Genomic DNA, 22452 nt, shown 5'->3' with positions numbered 1-22452 from the left:
ACGTGCATCATTTGTGACACTTTCAAAAGCTACGTTTTCATGGAAGTAGTTTGCTCCATTGATTGGCTCTTTTTACAAGTTAACTTTTAACATACCTTTGGCTTTTTATTAAAAATCTCTGAAGAGTTTGTTTTGTTTAGCATATGGGGAGGTGGGGAAAGAGAGAGAATATTGTGCCTGTGAACTATTGGAGGCAATCTTCTCCCCTCCCAAGAAGACTACTGACTCTCATGTTGCACCTTTCCCCCCATCCCCAAGCCTCACCCTCATGCCCAGAGCAGAGCCGATATTTCTCTATTGTGCTAACATTAAGAAACAAGTAGGCTCATCACTCATTGTGTCACCACGACTTGAAGATGCCTTTTTTTTTAAGAACCAGTCAAGTGTTCAAAAGAAAACAAGGCAAGGTTTACACTAATTTACACTAATGTAAATCAGTGTCATTTTTCTCGGAACTGGAGGGGCTATGGCCCACGGCACTTCAGAGAGACTCGGCAGATGTGTGGGACCATATCCCACCACTGCAGCCACAGCAAACATCTCAGGCACATCACTACCTGTTAGAGTTTGTTATATCTGAAATCCAGAGATGAGCTCCCGAGGCATGTCAATAGCTGGCATCTTCTGCTGATCTACCTTGCTCAGTAATCACCTGGCCTGTGGGAGGAAGCAACCTGTAGAGATGGGCCACACAGGGCTTGAGAGTGAATGTGGTGGGAAATACCTGAGTGGGATGGGGTGCAGTGAAGGCTTGAAGAGAATGGTCAGAACTGGGGATGGGGCAGGAAAGGGCAACAGGGCACATGAAGGGAGGAAAGAAGTAAAGGCAAAGGTAGGAAATCAGAAGAGAAAGGAGAAGTGATAGACCGTGTAAGTGGAAGGGAATGGGCAGCCATTCTCCCCTAGTCTGGTGCTATCAGCAAACTTCTCATGCTTTCAGTGAAAATAAAAGACTTTGTGCAGTTGCTTGACTCCTCTTGCAAAATCTTTTCTCTGCGCCTTGTCTGTAGGATTAAGTGTTTGCCTGTTCACCTTGTAAAGCTATTGGTTCAAGAGCTATTAATTTTGAGAATAAATCAATCTGCTGAGTGCTTCCAAGAAACAATTCCTTTTTTTCCCCTAATTTTGATTTGGGTGTGCTAAGGCATCAGAAAGTTTCTCATCCCGAAGACCATTTTGACAGTTCATACAAAGCTATAATAGTGTTGCAAGGCTATATGTACAGTTCTTGGGCTGGGGGTCCTGGCCAAGCTGATTCCAGTAGGCCACTGTCCCCTCTCAACTCCTCCTTGAAGCCTGTTCCTATCCATAACTTATATGCAAGAAATCTTTCCTCTTGTATATATCCTTGTTTTTCTTGAATGCTTTTGTGTCTGTCTAACTGAAAGCATATTCTAAATCTTTGGAGTACTTAATAAACATTAACCAGTTAATCTTTGCAACACTCATGAGGCAGTTAACTGGTATTGCTGAATTTATAATACAGAGCAAGAGAAGCAGCAAAGTTAAATGAACTCCTGTGACTGGAGCTCAGGTTTTAATCGACCTCAATGTTGAGCCATTGTACAGCACGGATGAACATCATGATACTTCTGTCATGCAAGTACATTACAGGCAAAACGATTATTGAAAAGTGGCTTTTAAAAAGTGCACAACTGAGCTTTATTCATTATGTATTCTCTGGAGAGGCTAGGAAGGGATTGTATTCTTACTATCCTCTGTGTTCACATCTTTAATAAAAACTCTTAACTATTTACTACAAGAGTGTCTAGCTCTAGAGAATATCTATATTTCGATGCCTGGTGTTGTGCTGTCACTTTTGTCTCAGAGAAGGCTGGCTACCTCTCTCTGAAGGTCCTGCTGGTTCCAGCGACTGTGGGAGGAGGATGGAAACATTAAAAAGTGGTGGGACCAGCTCAGGTCTTCAAAAATTGATGGATAGAGCCCTAGTGACTTCATTGGGCTTTGGTTGTGCCTAATATGAAGCCATCTTCTTCCTCAGCATGCAAGTGCTCTTCATGACTATGCTGAATTCCTAGACATTTTCATGATGGAAGCAATCAAAATTAATTAGGCCTAAAGTCCAAACTCTACATTAACCCCAGTTTCTAATTCATAAAAGTGACTCCCCTATCCTGCTGGCCTCCTTTACAGTGGCTTGAGCTCTAATGTATCTCTATATGTCACGAAATATATTTCCTTATCTATCAGGAAATGGAGCAGACCTGTGTTATAATAACTTTAAACAAGTTTTCTATTAAACAAAAATTTCTGGACTGAGTTCATACCTTTGAAGGAGCCATAGGAATTATGTGCCCAAGTCCTATTGATTTTAAATTATGTTTGGGTTTCTAACCTGTTGGATTCTATTGACTGCTTTTTTCTCAGTTTTAAAAAAGCATAACTTATTTTCTTATTGCCATGCAGGTGTTTCACAAAAACCCTATGCATTTTTAGTGGATACTGTTTAAAAAAACAGCTGAGAAATTAAAGGAACAGTTGTCTTGCGCCCTTCGTGTCTAGCCAAGGATTTTCAAAAAAGTCTTGGCTGAAATGTTCAAAGCTTCCTTGGGTGTAGGAGATCTGGTCATCCAAATCCCCTGGGATACTTCTAAAATCTCACTCTTTGTTGTTATGTATCAACATATAAACAAATCTCAGCCTTCTTGATGGCACACTGCAGACAAATCCAATGAGAATTTCTGCAGAAATGTCAATAATGTTTCCAAGGTGGTGATAGACTTTTAGGAAAAGCAGTCTGTCATAAATCTCGACGTATTTACATAATTTAAATGCTCCTCTGGACCAGAATCCATGTGGTCTAAGCTGTTTGCACATGATTTTGAGCATGTTGTTAGTCTTTGTTCTGAGGTAAGCCCTTCTTGTGCTCAGGTGACAATGCAGGACAGTCATCTTCCAGGGCCTTCCACACTATCCTGAATGTTAGCTTAAGTAAGCAGTCCCCAGCAGATAAATCTACAGATTTACTCTCCGAGAAGACTTTACCTCCTAAGCCTGAAGCCGATTGTAAAGCATTTTTCTTGATGTATGTGCACAGCTTTGTTTGAGCTTTCTAATCACTGACCAGCTGGCTTGTTAGCGAATAGAGCTGCGGGCCCCTTGCCACGTTTCATGTGAGGTCTTGGCTGGGTGGCCAAGCAGGCAGCCTGCAGCTAGTGTCAAAGCAATTCAAGAGGTATTGGCACAGCAGTGTCCCCATTAATTTCTGCTTGTCACATGCTGTCATGCAAGTTACACCAGAGAGGAAATGACCGTTAAAAAAAAAAAAAGTATGCTTGTGACACTTGGTCCCCTCCAGACGTTATCCCCGAGGTTAAACGAGTGGATACAATTAGCTGCTATCCACAGACAGCTGCAGGGAAGGAGAAGCCGAGATCTGGGCCCCACAGCAACATGTCTTTCCTGTTAGCGAGGAGTGTCGCTGTCAACATATGCCATATTTTTAACCCTTCACCGAATCTGAGTAAATTTAAAAGAGCTATTGTGACCAGCGGTGTCACAAAGGTGCTGGTAAACACCTGTAACGCTGATAGAGCAGCGTTCTCCTCTAGGGAAGGGGTTTTGTTTGTTGGTACCATGTCTTGTAAGGACCAGCGTAAGCAGTGCTGGAGGAAAATCAGCTCGTCAGTCGCTGATAATTTACTTTGTAGATTGTAGATTTTGTAGTTCGTAGATTCTGGCAAGGAGTGAGAAAGTGATTTCTGTGAACTCCTCTCAGGAGCATGCTGAAGTAGTTAAAGGGAGGCACATCCAGCTTTGTGGATTTTCTGTGTGGACTAATTTCTCTGATTACATCAGGAGAGCTTCCACAAGGATTACAATAAGTGATGATACGCTTAGGATGTCCCAAAATGCAGCTTGGGAATGTAGAAGCAAAGTTTATGAAGAGGAAATGGCAATGATGTCCCACAACAAGAGAAGGAAATATATTAGAAACAATCAAAAATCTTATTTAAAAACTGAAAGCACTAAGCTCTACTGAGAGGTGATAGAGATAGGGGAGTATACACAGTGCTCCAGAACAGATTGACTTAGTCAAGTGAAAGTCTGGGTTTTACCCCAGAAGGAAGAGGCTCACAGGATCAGTTGAAAGAAGGATGATTTGCCTTGTTTAGGAACATGACCGTTAAAGGAGCTGGAATTACATGAAAGTGTACTCCAGAATTCAAACTGCAACTCTGCCCCAGCCATTCAGCTTGACCTGATGTGATGCTGAGATGCCAAATTTTGACTGGTGCCAGCCCCCAGACGTGTGCCAGAAGGGGCTTCAGAGCAAATGTGTGCAAATCACAGATGCTATTTCAAGTCATCTGCATGGGGCTTACCAACCAGGTGAGCCAGTAAAGGTTTGGGGGATTTCTTGGTTCATTTTAGTCCTCACCTCTTTTTCAGATGGTCTGAGGAATAAAAGAACAGAGTGGGTAGCAACTGTCAAACCAGGATGTGCTGTGACTACTGTCTCCAATAGAGTTTTACGAAAAACTTGTAATAAAAGAAAATAAGTTTCCCAGAAAGTATTTGGGGATGTACAAAACTGTGATGATATCATCCAGAGATACAGGAAAAATCTGTTTGTTAGCTTATCTAGGCTCAGATCTATCAGAGCTGTGCCTTCTATTGTTTTTTCTGCTGGACACAAAGAGTGGAAAGGTTTGAGCAGTGAAAAAGATTGTTAATCATAAAGTTACACTTATCTGCTGTAAAAATTTCACAGTCAGGAGAGGTCTTGGTAACAGTGCTACATTTGACAATTTTTGTCAAATTGTTAAAACAAAATTCCCCTCTGTTCTCATTTAATTTGCATGTATTTTCTCTTAAAAAATACCAGTAGCCAGGTAGAAAATGTTATGTGTTTCATTTGCATGTCTGGTAGTTCCAATTTGATAGGTATTTTTGGTACAATGAATCACTGAAAATAAGTAAGTAGGAGAATAATTGTGTAGGTTTCCTTTCAGTCATGCAAATTCTTATCATCAAATATGAAAAACAGCAGCTGATAAAGCAAAACTTGAAAGATCTGTATTGCGAACTGACTTGACAGATGTTGAGATATAAAATGAGAAATTGATGTGGAAAGACCTATAAACAAATTAATATTGATCTGCCCAAAATTAATGCATCCACGTATGCCGATACATGTGTATGTACATATGTATCCCACAGATGTTAAGTACACATTTCACATACTGAGTGTGGTCTTTGGTTCAGAACTACTGACACTGGTATGAAAATCTGGTAGTATCAAGATACTGGTAATACAGACACGTGCTAAGACTGAAACTTTTAAAGACCTCTAAAATATTAATCCAGGTCTCTGTTTTATGGAGGGCAGACAGAAGGTTACTCAGAAGAGTTGCTTGAACACAATCAGGTGCATCTGTTTGTCTTAATCGAGTCTTATTTATGTCACCTTTGCTGCTGGTGAGCATTGGTGTTTGGGGAGTTTGGAGCACTCCAAAATGTGCTTGGTCAGGATCTCCTGCAGGAATACAAATTCAGTGGTTCCTTTCTAACTTGGGACAGTTGGTGAGTTTAAGCAAAGGGACTAGAACATGTTAAACCTGCTGTGCTGGCTGTGAATTGAATACAGTCTACAGAGAGGAGCAAGACAATAAAAGGAAAATAATGCCTCAGTATAGTGAAAGCTATTATATACATATGTAAAATTCAATCATAAACTTAAGGCAATGTAATAGCGTTGTCAAACCTGAGACGTTTTCAAAGACTGCCATGGACCTTTATAATTCAGTTAAAATTTTGCATTTTTCCTGAATCTTATGCACAGTTGCTCTACTTTTGATTGAGACTGACATATAATGTCCATGATATACAGGCAGGTCCATGCATAATAGTGACATTTGCATGTTTTACTAGATACCAGACTATTAACTGATTGACTAATTATTGTATTCCACTTTCTAATCTTGATTACCTTACTGCTTCCAAGAGCAACAAAAACAGTCTTCAAAATAGTGTTTTAGAGACTCCAGTCCTTCAGGTATTGTATCTTTGAAGTTGCTATACAGACAATTATAGCCATTAAAAACAAAAACAAAACAAACCACGGAAAAACCAACCAACCAACCAACCAACAACAAACAAAACAAACAAACAAAACAAAACAAAACAAACCCAGTTATATTCATTTCAGCGTTTATACTTTTGTAGTGGATTAATATGGATAACATTACCTTCAACAAGATTATTCAAAACACTAAAATGGATGTATACATTTGTGAGTGTACATCTGTAGAGTTCTTCATCCTAACAACTGGATAATCCAGACTCATCTGTCTGGGATGTGCTTTCTTTCTTATAAAAGTAGTTTAAAATAGATTAGAAACTGTTGATCAGAATATATTTTCAAATATCCATTGATCTACTCGAAGTGTATTGAAGTATCTTTGATATGATCATAATAATTTTACAATTGAAAAAGAATTACAGAGATATTTTACTTCCTATTTAAGTATATATAAGGTTAATTAAGTTTCAAAAAATTGTTTACCTTTGGGGCAGCAACATACAAAACACGAACAATTATTAGACCAATTCCTTGCATAAGCTTGGCATGTATTAGTTTCCTTCTGCTAATAATACACTAAAAGAATTTGCTGTATTTTTCTCTCTGCACAGCATTTTATTCCACAAACAGAAAATTAACATTTTGTCTTGTACAGTAAGGTTGATTAATACGACTAAGTGAACGGGTCATTTGGATTTATTGTTCTCTTATCGAAACAGTGAACTTATTTAAATTGAACCTGCTGTGAAGTTCACGTTCTCTTGGTACCCTCTAGTTAATTCACAGGAATACCACAGCAGCCTTCTCTTCTGAGGGACGGCCCTTACCCTCTGAATACTTTCCTGGAAAGCAACGGGACTACTCTGAGATAAACTGTTACCCAATATAAGGAACAGTTAGAGCTCTCTGTCCTGGGTGTATGTGGGGTTGGATCATGGATGACTCCTGAGAGGCAAAGAGCGCAGCCTCCTCCTCCCTTTTCTGAATGTCCTGCAGGGAGATGGGTCAGAATAGCTTTCTCTTGAGAGAAGAAGGAAAAGGGCACAGGGGCAGGGATGTATCTGCCTCTCACTGTGCCCCAAATGCTGCACCCAGCAGCTGCGTGGAGATCATCCTGCAGCTCCACAGGCTGGGGGCAAATTGGTTCTCTGCCCCCACCATCACAGTCATGGCATTCTAGATAGACTGATGTGATGGGTTCCCAGCCCAGTGTGAGGACAAGATTTAAAAAAAAAAAAGGAGGCACTGCATTTAACAAGGAGTCACTACATTATTACTAATGCCTTTGGGATTCAGTGTAACAACATTAATCATGTCTTTTGCTATTCATGTATCTGTACTGTGTAATTCCTCAGGAATGCCATTGTTTTTTTGGCATTAATTAATGTTGACTGTTTGTTACAAAGTATAACCATAGAAGTGCTGTAATGATTCTCCTTCAAAAATAGGCCCTAGAGAATGTGAAAACTCTTTAAACTTTCATTCCAGCATGTTTAAAAAACACTCTTTAAAATGAAAGCCATTTGATGAGTTCTGTAAAATCCTGTAGGATACGAAGGAAGCTTCATCCTTCTCTTTTGCTCAGAGAGGGTCCTGCTGTTCAGTGAGAGGCAGCGAGCCTTTTCATCAAACTAGCTCGACTGATTCATTACATGTTGCTGTCTAAAATTCATCCCCTTTGTTTACACTTGTGGTTGTCTCTTACGCAAACACTCCTACAGGAAATGTTCAGGATGAGTATCCCAACACCTGCCGTCCAAAATAGGGACATTCCATTCTGCTTGGCAAAAAGAGGAGTTACAAATAAATAGAAACTCTGGGTGAAGGATGCAGGTTGTTGTACAGGTGTGTGAGATGCTACACAGAGGAGCAGCAGAAATGTTAGGAGATTCCAAAGGATTGTTGGGTTTTACCAAATGTTAGCACAGAAATTGAGCAGGAAGAGGCAGGTAATTAAAAAAAAAAAAGCCATAAAAACACTGTGCATTAGTACAAATGTAGGGTCTGTTGTAGCTGACAAGAGTCTGTATTGTGTCGCTTTTATTTGGTGATACGACAGTATATTTGTGGGCTTCCACAGACTCATTTTCTCTGCTATTAGGAACTCCTGTCACCATGACCAACCCTGTCACCATAACCAAGGGGCACCTGGTTAAAGGTTTTTCTTTCTTTACATACTAGTCAAAGAAGGAAATATGTGAACTTCACATGATGAGTAGCCATTCATATGTATCTGTTACTGCTGAGTGCCCGTGTTCTCTGAAGACATATTATTCATAGTGTTTTCCTTCAGGTTGCATCACACTGTGCCCCCCTTTACAAAGACAAAATCTGGCATCTATACCTTTATCAGGGTGATGGGTTAGCCTAGCCCAACAGCCAGACTCCCACTCAGCTGCTCACTCACTTCCCCCACCTCAGCAGGATGGCTACAGAAAATAAAAGAGAAGAAGAAAGAAGAAAGATTGTAGCCTGAGATAAGACAGGGAGGTTGCTTACCATTTACCATCACGGGCAAAATAGACTTACCTTGGGGAAAATTAACTTAGCTTAATGCGAATTAAGATAGATATTTAATTAGTAATTCAAGGGGGACAGGCAGGACGGGAAAGGCGAACATTCACAGAACTCCTTCCCTTGCCTTTTTCCAGGCTCCACATCACTCCTGACTCTCCCCACCCTGAGCAGCACAGGGACACGGGATGCAGGAGGCTCCGGTCTGTCCATGGCAGCTTCTCTCTGCCACTCCTTCCACCTCACACTTTCTGCCTGCTCCAGCGTGGCTCCTCTTGACAGATACCTGAATTATTTGGTCGACAGCCATGCCATCCTCTTTTGGGTTAGGCAGGCAGAGTACCCCAGAGAATCCGGCTGGTCTTAAATGGCGAGGAAGTTACTGAAGACAATTGACAGACATTCTAGCTGCAAGTCAAGATGATGGGCGACTTGTAAAGGAACAGAGTGGTATTTTGAAAACCAATGGCTTGGAAGAGATTTATAGATCAGAAGCTGGAGGAACGTTAAGAGGGGTCAGTGAAGCGCAGGGTCAAGAGGGGACAGGATGAGGAGGAGATAAAGGTCTGTAGGAGATCAAGGCTTTCAGTTCCTGCTGCCCCTCCGTTGGGAAGCGGGAGCCTCAAAGCCGACCTGCGGCAGAGGCAGCAACAGCAGCTCCTCAGCCAAACCTAAGCCTGTCCCCATCCTTGCTGACACGAAAGGCAGACTATGCAGTACATATTTCTGTATGTTACTGAGACTCATGACATAATATGGTATTGCTTGAAAAGTTCATGGTAATTTGGTCCTCACATTCAGTGCTGATAAACTCAATAAATACCAGACTGAGCAATGCCATCAGCGGTACCATAGATGGTGGAACATGCAAAAGATGGGGCATTTCCATAAAAAATTTTGCTCCTGTTTCCATTATGAGACTTTTATAAAACTAAAGGTACATATTTGCCTCTAAGGAACGTGTATTTGTTCATTGCATCCCAAAATAGCTCAGTTTTCTATTGAGTTATGGATAAATATTATAGATTTGTGCATAGACCGTATTGAAAATGTAGCCTGAAAAGGGAAAACATTGTAAAGCCACGATTAACTGAAAGTAATCACACAGGAAAAATGTATATATCTTTAATTCAGGCAAAAACCGTCATAGGTTTTGTGATATTAGAAGCATGGCAGAAATCTCTAATCTGGAGTTTGTTCCTCAAATCTGCTAAGGCATGAATCTTCTTGTTGTTGAGTAGAGTTGATAATTTTTCAATTAACTTTTGAAATATGCTGTTAACTGTAATTCCAAAGTATGGCATGCCTAGCTAGCACGGAGGATTTTTCAGGGAAAGGCAGACATGGAACAAACTAATCCTTCAAACACATGAAGACTCTTCTGCAGTTATTTCTAGATCTTGGTAATTGAGATAATACTGTGTAATAATCACTAATAAAAATGGATGCACTTCTGTCAGATGAGTGGAGTTATCTCAATTTAATTAGCTAGTGATCTGACTTATGCATGTTTACAGCCCTTATCCAATTTACGAGCAAAGGTTAGTGTCTTCTGGTATTAGTTATGGTATCAAAGAGAACACGCAGCCAAGACTGATTCTGATGTTGCTTGCAAGTGGCTGACTAAGAGTATGAAGTAATTTTCCAAAAGTGAGGCCTAATTGTTTTTGACTAGACTTATGTACAGCATGAAATTAATCATTCATTATGGATAAAAAATAATTTAAATGTTCTCTGCTTTGATATTGAAAATCTGTTTGTGCAAACAAATATCAAATTCTGAGCTGCACAATTTGATATTCGGTATTTAAAGTGCATAATAATAAGCCTATGTAATGGGATTCTGGTTTCTGCCCTTTTTCTAACTGGCTGAGAATTTAAAAACAGGACAATAATGAATCACAAGTAACAAATGGTCTTTTTACATCAAAGTGCCCTTCTTTAAATACACAAATCTTTGGGCTGTTTTTCCAAGATAATTTTGAACTGAAATCTGTTCACACATGTAATAGTAAGTAATAAGGGATAGCAAAAGAGCATAATCAACAGTCCAAAATGAGTACTAGAGAATAGCCTATGTGGGCTAACTCTGAATTTCCTGGAAGAGGAAATATAACACTTTTTTCCCCAGTCTTCCTTCTTCTTTCGAATACCTTTGAAATTTACACTTTCCTGGTATACTTTTTTGCTCCGTATCTCATTTTTTTGTGTGTGAAGAGAACTTCAGTAAATGATATTAATCTTTTGAGCCCTGTGCGGGGAGGGAGAGATATACCAGTTTCCCTTTTCAAATGGTTTCTTTTTTACCCATGCCTGGAAGAATACTCTGAATTTAGAAACTGAAAACATTGCTTGCAACTTGCAGCTGGCAGAGCAGGATTGCATTTGCTGAGCTTGAGGAAGAAAGTCGGAACAAAACCAGCATCAGTTGTAGGAAAAAAATACTCTCGATATGTTTGGTAACTGCAGGAATGAGTTTACATACTTGACAAATGAGTAGGATGCAGAAATGTCACCAGAAAGGGACTCACCAGGGTCTACTGACTAATCCTTAAGTTCTTTAAATTGTTTTCTTATTTTCTCTGATAGTACGTCTACCTGGAATTAAAAAAAAAAAAAAAAAAAAAGAGGCATGCTCTTAAATGTTCTTGGTGTGTTCTTTACATTTGAAAGACTGATCTAAAAACTGTTGGGATTTGATGGCACCAAGTGAGAAGATAGGATGTGTGTTAATTCTACTGATGACCGAAACCTGCAGAGCTGCAGTCCTAGCTCTTCCACATGTTTCTGAACTGCAAAGGGAAATTATATAAATACAAGAGGATTCGATACACTTTGTATATTTGTTTTAAGGAGCAAACCGTATTATACTAGTTATTGAAATTATCAGATCTTAGTTTTTCCTGGGAAAGCAAAGGGAATAAAAGTCATCAGCTAGCAGGGAATGGGGTTCTTGGTTTACCACTGTTCTTCAGAGATGATAATAATTAAATGCTCTCACAGCATCCATAGTTCCATGATAATATCTCCATCATCAGGGTCTTCAAATAAAAAGTGATTACTTTGTGAGCTATTTTTAAACCCATTTTCAGATACCATTCCTTTTAATATTGTGCCTTGAATATTTAGTTGAAAAATGCCTAAGTCCATAGAGACAACAAAAGCAACCAATTTCAATTTGTCCTTTTTCCCTATTCTCATATTTCATGCCATCCACCTCTTCAAAATAATTTTGATTGCTAATGACAGGACTGGTGGACACTGTGCTGCGTGGCTTATGGAAAGGGCATATGTCACCAGCAAACACAGAGCTGGACATGCATGAGCTCAAGTCAAGTGCATACAGAAAATAAACTTTTTCTTTATTTCTTTTATTTCTTACTTGTTGCAGCACCTTCTCGTAACTGCCTGTTTTGCAAATATAATTTTCAAGTTGACAGTATCCTTCTAAATTGGAATTCAGGGGATTTCTAGTATTTAGTTTTGAGTCTGTTGGTTCATTCCTTTCGCATTACTAAGATTAATGTGAAAACATGTGTACAGATGAAATAGTTTCTTCAGCTGTGGAAATGTCATAGAAGATTGCATCACTATAACAAAACAGAAAGCAAAATGAGAACTGTTAGTTATGGTTATTACACTGATGTAGTGCTAAACTTTGTTCTAAAGGTAGTTTCTGTCCTATTCAGTAAAATGTATACAACAGGTTTTGCCAGCTAAACGTTTTCCCTCTATAACATTAAATTCTGACAAAGTTGTCATTTAAAGAGCTTTTCTGATTGAAACAGATCCTTGTGCCTGTTGAATTGAATGCCCACTGGGGCAGGACAAAGCATAAACTTGTAAGATGCAAAGTGGTATGTGGTTTAAAGTTAAGAGCAAAGAGCTGATATGTATTTCCCTTAATTAGAAAGCATTCTTTTGAAGTTGTCTGGGATTTACAGACATACTTTTGCTATTTCTTTTAAATATGTTGACCACTCTTTATACTTCTATCCATGACCCTCAAATAATTCAACTAGAACCAATACATCAACTTGATAAGTACACCTGTTTAAGTCAGCTGGTTCTAGCAACATTCTGCCCCTTTTATATTCATAGGTGTTTCTATCTCCTGTGCACATATTTAAGTCAATATTTATTAAATTAGTTTTGCAGATTATGACAGGGAGCTTACTTGTTTGCCACTTTGTCTTGATAATTGCATATTGATTTCTTTTTTATATTTAGGATATGATGCTTCAGCTGTTTCGGGGACTGGATTTTCTGCATTCACATCGTGTAGTGCATCGGGACCTGAAACCCCAAAATATCCTTGTAACCAGCAGCGGGCAGATAAAGTTAGCTGACTTTGGCCTTGCACGGATCTACAGTTTTCAGATGGCTCTTACCTCAGTGGTAAGTTTCTGGAGGTTTTTGTTTTTCTTTCAGTGCAGCATTTCAATGTGCTTTGGTCTTGATGTTCCTGGGTTTTTATCCCATATTATAACACTGTTTCTAAAACCATTTCTGCAATTGAAGTTACTTGCGTCACCAAAAACAATTGCATTCCAGCTAGGATTGAAGTTGTGGTTACTTCATAAAAGTAATCAATTAGAGATTACTAGTTTTAAATTAAATAATGTCTGACTACTGAAGGATAGGTATGTGCTAGTTTTCTGAAACTCCATCAGTCCAGCTTCTGTTGCGATAATGACTTGTTTTGTACGTGAAGCCAGACAGGTAGGGTGAAAGTTTCTGAAGTACTTATTTAAAGATAAAACTCTTGCTGATCGCCAGGCTCTTGCCTGAAAAAATACACAGATACTTGTGGAAATGCCACACTGTCATGCCTCTGATTTGCCATCTCTCTGAATATGGGCTCATGTTTGCTCCCATGTTACTGAATGATTTCAAATAGGGCTGTGCTGGAAGCAGCTCAGGTGGACGTGGCAGGCAAAATCACAGCCACTTCCCAAGCCAACTGTTAAAGAGCACCTCCAGTATCTCTAGGTCCCCTGCCGTTGTTGCCCCTCTCCCAGGAGCTCTCCTGGTTGTCCTTGGTTCAGACACGAGCTCATTCCCAGAAAGTCTGGCCCTCTCCTGCGTTAATGGTGGTAGGGAAGCCCTGCCAGCTCCTCTCTTTTTGACTCTATTTCCACGCTTACTGGCCCTGCCCTCAGAATCAGCTGCTGTTGGCTTGGAACAGCATCTCTGAAGTGCACTCAAGACTAACCATGCTGCATGCATGGTGGGTGTCATTTGGTTTTGTTGCCTGCACATGAGCTTTTTTGTTTCCATTTTCTATTCTGAATATCACAACTGCCATGGCAGTGTCACTTACGCTAAAGAGAGGAGAGGGAGAACTGCTGAGAAAAGAAACTGAAAGGAGTCCACTTTGCGTTTTACACTGTACTATAGAAATTAGCCTGGCTCACATTGATAAAAAGCAATCTTTTGTTATTATTAGTTACTGTAAGAGTCTTACCATTGTTGTATGATGTAACTATGACATCCTGAGTTCTGACTTCAGTGTGAATGAAGGCAGGAAGCAACGGAAAATGATATCATCTTGCTAAACACAGGAAAGTATCATCATCGCATAAAGCATATGTAAACTTGTGTTTTGGGGCTGGCTTTTTTCATTGTCTGTAAGATGTAGCCTGAATCCAAAGCTGAAAGGATCTCCCTGCTGAGGTCAGTGAGGACTGATCATGTTGTAACTCAAAACAGAGCTTTGAAGAGAAGGAGAGAAAGGTTGTTCCTGAACTGCTGTGATTTTTCATTTCCCAATAATCAGTCAGTAGCAGCTTCAATGAGTATTTCTATGATCCATAAAGCTAAAATTGCAGAGCGTTGTAAAGCTTCCAACAGGGCATTTTTTAAAAATTCTGTGTAAAAATAGGAAAAAATAACTAAAGAACTGAGCAGGAATTTGTCTGTGATCATGTAGCCTGTATAGGAAGGAAGGTCAAAAGACCCAGAAATAGAGTGCATCTACTGAGGCAAAAACATAGCAAGACCTGCTTGTAAGAGAGAACATTGCCAGAACTGCGATGTGAAGGATGTACATATGCTCAAGTATCTAATACCTGTGTGCTAGAAATTGTGTTTCAAGGCCCATTAGCCAGTACCCTTAGCACTGCTGTGAACAAGAGTTGTTCAGACTAAGGCTTGTCCACATGCAGGTTAGTACTGTGTTCACACAGGTATTCAATTCTCGTTGCAGCTATGCTAAAGAGTATTAAAATAATTGAATTATTCAGTGACCGATGACAAATAAAATATATGGGTATGGGGTGCATAACGGCTTTCACAACTAGAGCTTGCTGTATCATTATTTTCTTACTTTAAAAAAAGCTATGAACATGAGTGTTTTAAGTTAAAAATTGCTTGGTTTTAAAAAAGCTTGTGTTTACCACCTTCAAAATCAACTTTTGTCTGGGTATATAGAAACCTAAATGGGAGTGTTGCTCACAATGTGATAATGTGGTATGGTTTTAAATGTCAGTCTTCATTGCTCCTACAGACTGACTGCTGGTTAGAAGCTGTACTAGCTGACACGGGCCATCAGTTTTCCTTTTCTGAATGTAACTTTTATCTTTGACTAGCTGCTTTGGTGTGCAGATTCTTTTTTTTTTTCCTCCATTAAAACTCAGTACAGGAAACAAAACTTTTTTAAAAAAAAAAACCTTCTGGTTTTTAAACGTGCAGATATTCTTGACTTTACTGTTCCCAAAATAGTCTAAATTGCAGTTCTTCAGCAGGCAGTGAGTAAACTTTCATTGATTTCAGCAGGACCAGCTTTGTTTTGAAGTGTTTGCAGAAAAAATGTTGCACTATAAAAGACAACATGTATCTACACATATGTCAATTAATAAAAGCCCTAGCTTGTGAGGATTTCCTTTGGACTTATATTAAAAAGTGATAGTGCACACAGCCCAGTGATAAAAGGCACATTGCGTGCACTATCATTCTGATCGATACAAGGGCTTTGCAGCATTTCCTTCAAAAGAGAAGCTTGCTGCAAGATATACTACAAGAATCATCTTTTGAAGTATCAGATCATTCCTAAGATGCATCTTCATTCATTGCCTACAAAGAAACTCTTCAGATGGGATAAAAAAAGCTTGCCATGAGAATAATCCAGTAAAAACCGGTCCACCCCAAGTACTCTGGGTGCTGCAAATGGTAACTTCAAAGCAATCTCTCTCTGATAGCCGGTTATTTCCACAATATTAAAGAGTCCTTCTGGCAGATCAGTCGCCTGGGCATATTGCTGTCATTTAAAGAAACCTCTTGATATTTCCGTCAGTGAATGAATAAAAGATTCAAAGTAATGTTACGCAGGCTTGGGGGGGCAGGGTGGAGATCACTACTCCCAGCTGTGATCAGACTGAGAACTGATACAGGTCTGAAATAACAGGACCAGAAAGAATGAGGTCGGGCAGGGGATCTCAGATGGTGGGTAACAGGGCACGCTTTTGGTTTCATACAAAGTTAGACTCTTTTTCAAGTGTTGGTCTTGGCCCTTGGGGAAATTTTGAATAGGCTTTGTGATAACAGAGAAGCTCTGTAGGGCAGAGGATGTAGACTGATGTGACTGTAATTTTAGAGTTTGATAGCAAAAGCTATTGAACTGCCACTTTTTTTCCTGGTGTGGAAAAAAGGGCATGCGGTTCTAACTTTCTCTGAGCAAAGGAGCAAGTGGCTGTCTCAATGATCTGAAGTTATATTATGAAAAAGAAATAAAGCATTTATCTATTTTTGTTGAGTTCTAACTGCCTTGAGGAAAGGAAATGAAGCTCAATCATGGCACACGAGAATGCTGAGATAAGCGCACGCAGTTGTGATCACAGCATCTAGGTGGAGCTGAGACTGTCCGGCTTTTAAAACCTGACCTGCATCAGGATCTCTGTGAAACTGGCAAAATATGTTTGCAACACACTCATAATGCTTTCTTTGAAAACATGTGTGCTTTACCTTAGATGGCAGCACTACTGATGGGGTTTTTTTCCCATGAAATGCAAATAAAATTGTTTTATGTCTTCCTTTTAAAACAAACAAACAAACAAACACAACTCGTTTTCAGATTTATTGAACATCAGAAGGGAAAACATATCACTTTCTCTGCTGATGCTTTAAGTTGTTGAATATTAGACTCAGCTAAACTGATGATTAAAAAGAGAAGACACAAAAAATCCTGCAGTTACTGTCAGTGAATAATTTTAGCTTATACTAGCATTTTATTTTGGTGTTTCTTTGGGATAAAAACTTTCCATCCATTTCTGGCAGTCATTTCAGCACAAATGGTTTACATGTCACATCATGCAGGAACTTGGATTTCATTTTGTTGGTATAGTAGCAGGCGAGCATAAAATAATTTTCACTAACTGGGTTTACTTTGTAAAAATAAATATATAAATTAGTTACAGCAACAAAAACAACAACAAAAGTTAGAAAAACCCTCTTCCAAAGAGGAATGAGTACTTTCCTCTTTTCTGCACACTGTTGCATTGTAATTTTCTAATAAATGCCAGCTGATAGTAAATAATGTGAATGTAAATTCTTGTCTGAGCTAATACAATAGTTGAGAGCACAGTCAAAGAACTTTGTTTTGCTTTGCCTTGTTTGGGGTTTTTTTTGCCCCTTTTTTTTCTATGGCCACCTCTTCCTGATACTATACTTCCCCAAATCCCCATATTTATTTGTGTGTAATATACCCTGCAGAGTCCATTCCTATGTTGGGTGTGTTCCAGCAGACCTGGAGCCTGTTGCAGTTCAGCTTTAACCTGAGGGGCTTTGGGTAACCCTAAATGGGCCTGATTCAGTGATTGATTTAAAGCTTGCAGTTAATGTCAAACCTAAGAGCAGACCTATGGAGATTAATCAAACACACACCTCTGGTGAATCAAACTCAACATCTGGGCTGTGTTAAAGAGTGGCCTAAGGGAATCAGTACAGTGACACTAGATTTTGTCTCTTACATAATTTGGTAAGAGCATAAATCTTCCTCCCTCTGAAGTAACATTGTGTCAGTATGCACTGAGCCTTCAGTGTTGTGAAGAAGCTCATCACCTTAGATCTGAGCCCCAGTCTCCAGTTCTTTATTCACGGTGCATTTCTCCAGTCCACCCAATGTCCCTGAAAAGGAAAATGAGTCACCGACAGACATCCAGAGGATCAAAGTATGTGTTGTTGAGCTTGTCAGTGCTGCTGCTGAAAGGCTATTTAGGAATGAAGTATGATTAAATTGGTTGGCTTATTTAAGGAAAATCTGTCTTCTTTACTAACCCAGAGTTCTGCGTAAAAAGTCCATGTATCTGGCTTTGTGAAGAAACAAATGAATTTCTCTGATATTTTAACATCTGGAAAGCTGAAGGAATCTTTATTGCATCCTCCCAAACGCTCTATAGGAAAGTTATTTCCATCGCATAAAATGAGTCATTTATCTCCAGAGCCATCGTAAGAGCAAGTGTCATTGTCAGCACGTAGACAGTAAAGTCTGCAGCTGACTAAAAACATTTCAATGTATGTTTATGTTGACTTCACTCAGATCAGATCTTCACGAAGAAGGCTCAGATTTATATGAAAATAACAACGAAAAAAACATATTGCTTATTGTCACAATAGTATCCAAGGGCAATACAGAAATACCTGTGGGCAAAGTTAGGAAATTAGAATATAAGTTGATTTTATTCATTTGCATGATGATCATAGAAGATCGTTTTCAAAACTGACTGTTAATTTTTATTGCCTATCATAAGAAACTTCAACGTTTTTAAGACTTGTCTGGAAGGGCAGTACTAGCTGCTCTCATAGAAAGACAGAGGATTTATGACAAGGTTGTTATTTTTAGAAGCACATCCTAGAGGTAATACTCTAAGGGTGCTGTTTCACGGTCAGCATAAGTAGATGTGACTTTTCCGCTGCTGCCAAAAGGATGGTCCTGCTTTCGACTGCACGCTCCCATCGCTTCCCTTGCCTCGGCATTAGTGGTCACGCCCTTGCAGTCCACCTGAAAATGAGGCCCATAAAAAGTAGTTATTCATTCTCAGGTGGATTAGCAGATGCAAATCACTGCACGGCCATGTGAGTGAAAGCACGGGCACACGGGGGGGTGTGAGAAGAAAGATGGGGTCATCCACTCCCTAGGCACCACAGTCTTAGATTTGTTGGAGTCAGTTATGAAACCACATCTGAAGTCTTCAGCTGAGGACTCAAATAACTAAACTAACTCAAAGATGGAAATGTTTTTCAAAACCTCGCAACTCATGCTGACTTGCGCTGTTTTGAAGACGTTAGATGAACCAGTTACTGGTTCATTTAAGGCTGTTACTGTATCCAACTTTAAGGAAACTTCTAAGGGTATCTGTATCAATGTTTGAAGTATTTTTTACCCCTCAATGCCAAGGCCTGGGTTCAGGGTTCTGTGCTGCTCCTCTGCAGCTGATGCCACAACTCACCCTTGAGACCTGTCAGGAATGCAGGGAATGCAACCCTCTGCTCTGATTCAGGCCCAGGTTTATCATGAACCATAAAAAGCCTATCTTTTAATCTTTCAAAGAAAGTAAATTATTTCACAGTAAACAAGCAAATTGGCTCCACATGAGAATGTTTTCTCTGCCAGAAAACTCCTTTTCAGAGCTGCAAACATTAGAATATATATCATATGAATTACAGAATTTGTCCACATGAGCTGAGCATGTTTTGCAGCCCTGCAGCTGCACCAGTGCAACCTTGAAGAATAAATTTACCTTGTGCTGGTGGAAAAAGGGAAAAAAGGTGCAACCCCAAGCAGAGTTCATAGAAGAACAATGGATTTTTCTGCTGGGCTGGACCAAAGTTTGACTGTGCTCACTGTCAAAGGATAATGTCCAAGAGAGGATGCTTAGGAAGGAGAATAAGAACCAACTTCCAGCAATCAGAAATTTAGCAAATTCCAATGCTGGAGATTGCATCTGGATCATTGTCTATAACAATTACTGAAGTGCCCATCCTCCATAATTCAATCTACTTACTTTTTGAACCATTTGTACTTTGGGTTGCAGTTAACTTCCTTACTGTAAGTAAAGCTCTTTATTTTGTTTTAAATCTGACACCTGATAATTTTACTTAGTTTCCTCTTAATTCTGCTTTTGCGAGGCATTCCCCTCTCACCTCTGGGTGAAATTTGTTATTATTTTGCAGCAGTACAGTTCCATTGGTGCAGGAAAAATGTACTCAGTGCAAATAGGCCTTCACGTGTTGACATGAAGAAAAAATGAAAAGTTCTTTTTTCTCTTCTCTTCTCTTCTCTTCTCTTCTCTTCTCTTCTCTTCTCTTCTCTTCTCTTCTCTTCTCTTCTCTTCTCTTCTCTTCTCTTCTCTTCTCTTCTTTCTCTTCTCTTCCCTTCTCTTCTCTTCCTTCTCTTTCACTTAAGAAGATACAGTAAATATTAGCAATGGTACAGTACTGACTTACAGTTTTCATACAAATATCTGGTGAAGGGATTTTAGGATGTAGAAGGACTGAATTTATATGGAACAAGCTGTAGTTAATATGTTAAAAAATGGTGTGGGGGGATGTAAACAGGGGAAGGACAGAAAATCACTACTGTGTATTTTATCTATACTATAAAAGAGCATCCTGCTATTGTGTGACCTTCTATCTTCTGTTTTCAGATATAAAAATATGTAGTGCCTTTCCCCCACCCAGTGATTTACATCTTCTTTGTACTATTTTTCTGTTGATTTAAGCGGGTCTGTTTTTACATCTACTCCCAGAGATAATTGAGTGGGTTGGATTGTAAAAACAATTTGATTGTTTGACAAGGTCTCTCCCTGTATTTACAAAACTGTTCCCACATAATTTCAAACCATCCTGAAACACTGAAACACGACCTCAGGTTATACTCTTATCGGAGCACACAGGGTAGGCAGGCATGGGCCTGTTCGGTACTTGAATGTGAGATAGGGAAAGGAAGAAGAGCTGAGAAAATAGCCTTCCTCCGTGGAGCTCGTGCTATTCCAGAGTGAAGACAGGCGTCTGTACGCTCCTGACGGAAATGCTCTTAGGGCTTAATATATAATAAAAATGAGTTGCTGACACATTTTTACAGTGGCAGGGAAGTATCTTGAAATTTTCTCAGTGCACTGGCCCAAGTCCTGCTGTAGAAGGTATTTCTAACTGAAAATTGCCTCATACAGGTACACCTGAGGGAATTTCTCTTAGCCTAACAATATTTAATACTTGTTCAGTGTTGCTGGCATGAAATTCTAGAACTCAAAAGCAGAAGAGACATGAAATCATCCAGTCATTTACCGAATCAGGCAGGATTGTTCTATGTTATGTCATTTCTAATGTTTTGCTGATGTTAACTTTAAATGTGCCAAGAAAGAGGGATTCCATCGCTTCCCTTGGGAGCCTGTTCCAAAACCTCTATATAATCACTCTCAGAAAGTTTCCTTGATGTCCAGCCTTCAATTTCCCATTCTTAATTTAACTCCATTATATTCTTTGTTATTATATGCTGAATGGTAGCAGATGGCCAAGGCCCTGTAGCTGGCTTCCTGCATTAGAGAAATCAGTTAAATCTTGCTGTATACATTCACCTCTGCAAAACATGAAAAGATCATTAATTCGATCAACAGTGGAAGTGTAGTAGTCCTAGATTATCCAGATTTCAGTAAATTATAGGGCACCAATGAATTAAACTGATTTCTCTAGACTTGCCGTCTTCTAGAATTAAGTGGATAAATCCAGAGGAAAATGTATTATGCTAAAAGAATTACTGAGCTATAAGGTGAATTCCTCAGTTTTGGGGATCTTACAAATAGCCTGGTAAAAAGCTGCAAAGATCACAGGCAGGCTATGAGTCACTCTTTAGATGCGTGAAAAGAGCAAATGGAGCTGTTCTGCTTCTGTGTGGTTGAGAGAGAATTTCGGGCAGGAACAGGCACAAGAGAGGCCAAAATTCTGTTTAATAATCAGGGAAGGGGGACACTATTTTCTGCAAAGCAAGAAGAACCTGACATAATTTAACAAATTGAATCATGACAGTAGATACAGTTGATGTCTAAAAAACATCAGGAAGAAGCCGGAGAGGGAGAAAGTGAGATAAAAAAACAGTGGTGGCATGAGAACTAGTTAGTTTAAACTGAGCTTAAATAACTTTAGACAGGAAGTTAGAAAACAAGTAGTGAGATTCTGAAGTAGCGTACAGTAGGGCTAATTCAGGCAAGAAATATAAATGATTTTGGGACAGAGCTTGATGAATGTCTGTGATGCAGTTGACAAATCCCAATGACTGAGGCAGTCCATTCCAGTTCTATATCTCTGTATTTGCCCCTTCAAGATTTCGTGTGCATTATATAGTCAACTTTGATAAAGAGATGCACTTCATGAGCTCTAGCCTGAAAGGAAACAGCTTCGGCAGGTCGGAAGGATTGGCATAAATGTAAGAGCAAAATTCCAAAGAAAGAAATGGTGAGCTACTTAGCTTTATTAAGATGAGATGAAGCAAATAGTGGAGATGGTCTCATAAACCAAAGGATCCTGAAGTTAAAATAAAGGCTAGCATGAGAGCGCGAAGAATTAAAATGAGATATAAAACAGAGAGACACTTCACTAAAGAAGCTAAAAGACAACCTGGAAGTTTCCCAAATAGGGGTGAAGGATGATGTGAAGGCAAAAATTGAATCTTTGTTGGGACAGCAAGTTGAAAAAGTCCAGATGGAGTGGGAAGTCTGATTGCAACGTTCCCCATCTGGAAATGGGATTAATCTAGCAAGTCACATTAGTGAACAACAACCATCTTGACTGCTGAAAACCCAATCAGGAAGCTTTCCATGAAACAGGGGACGCCAGAAAAGTTTGGATAAATTTGGAACTGGCTAACAGAAATAACCTGCAACAAGCACTTGTGCTGAAAA

General features: G+C 39.4%; 1 protein-coding gene across 1 annotated transcript in view; it reads left to right on the top strand.

The window, feature by feature from the left end:
* CDK6 (cyclin dependent kinase 6) overlaps positions 1-22452 on the top strand; it is a 130500-nt gene that overhangs the window by 44290 nt on the left and 63758 nt on the right. Inside the window, exon 4 of the mRNA XM_065628307.1 lies at positions 12791-12958. Within this exon, the coding sequence (XP_065484379.1) occupies positions 12791-12958 (168 nt within the window). The remainder of the gene's footprint in view (positions 1-12790; positions 12959-22452) is intronic.

The sequence above is a fragment of the Caloenas nicobarica genome, chromosome 2 (assembly GCF_036013445.1).
Source record: "Caloenas nicobarica isolate bCalNic1 chromosome 2, bCalNic1.hap1, whole genome shotgun sequence".
NCBI lineage: Eukaryota > Metazoa > Chordata > Aves > Columbiformes > Columbidae > Caloenas > Caloenas nicobarica.
The sequence above is the reverse complement of the archived record's forward strand: the minus strand, read 5'-3'. Positions and strand labels throughout refer to the sequence as shown.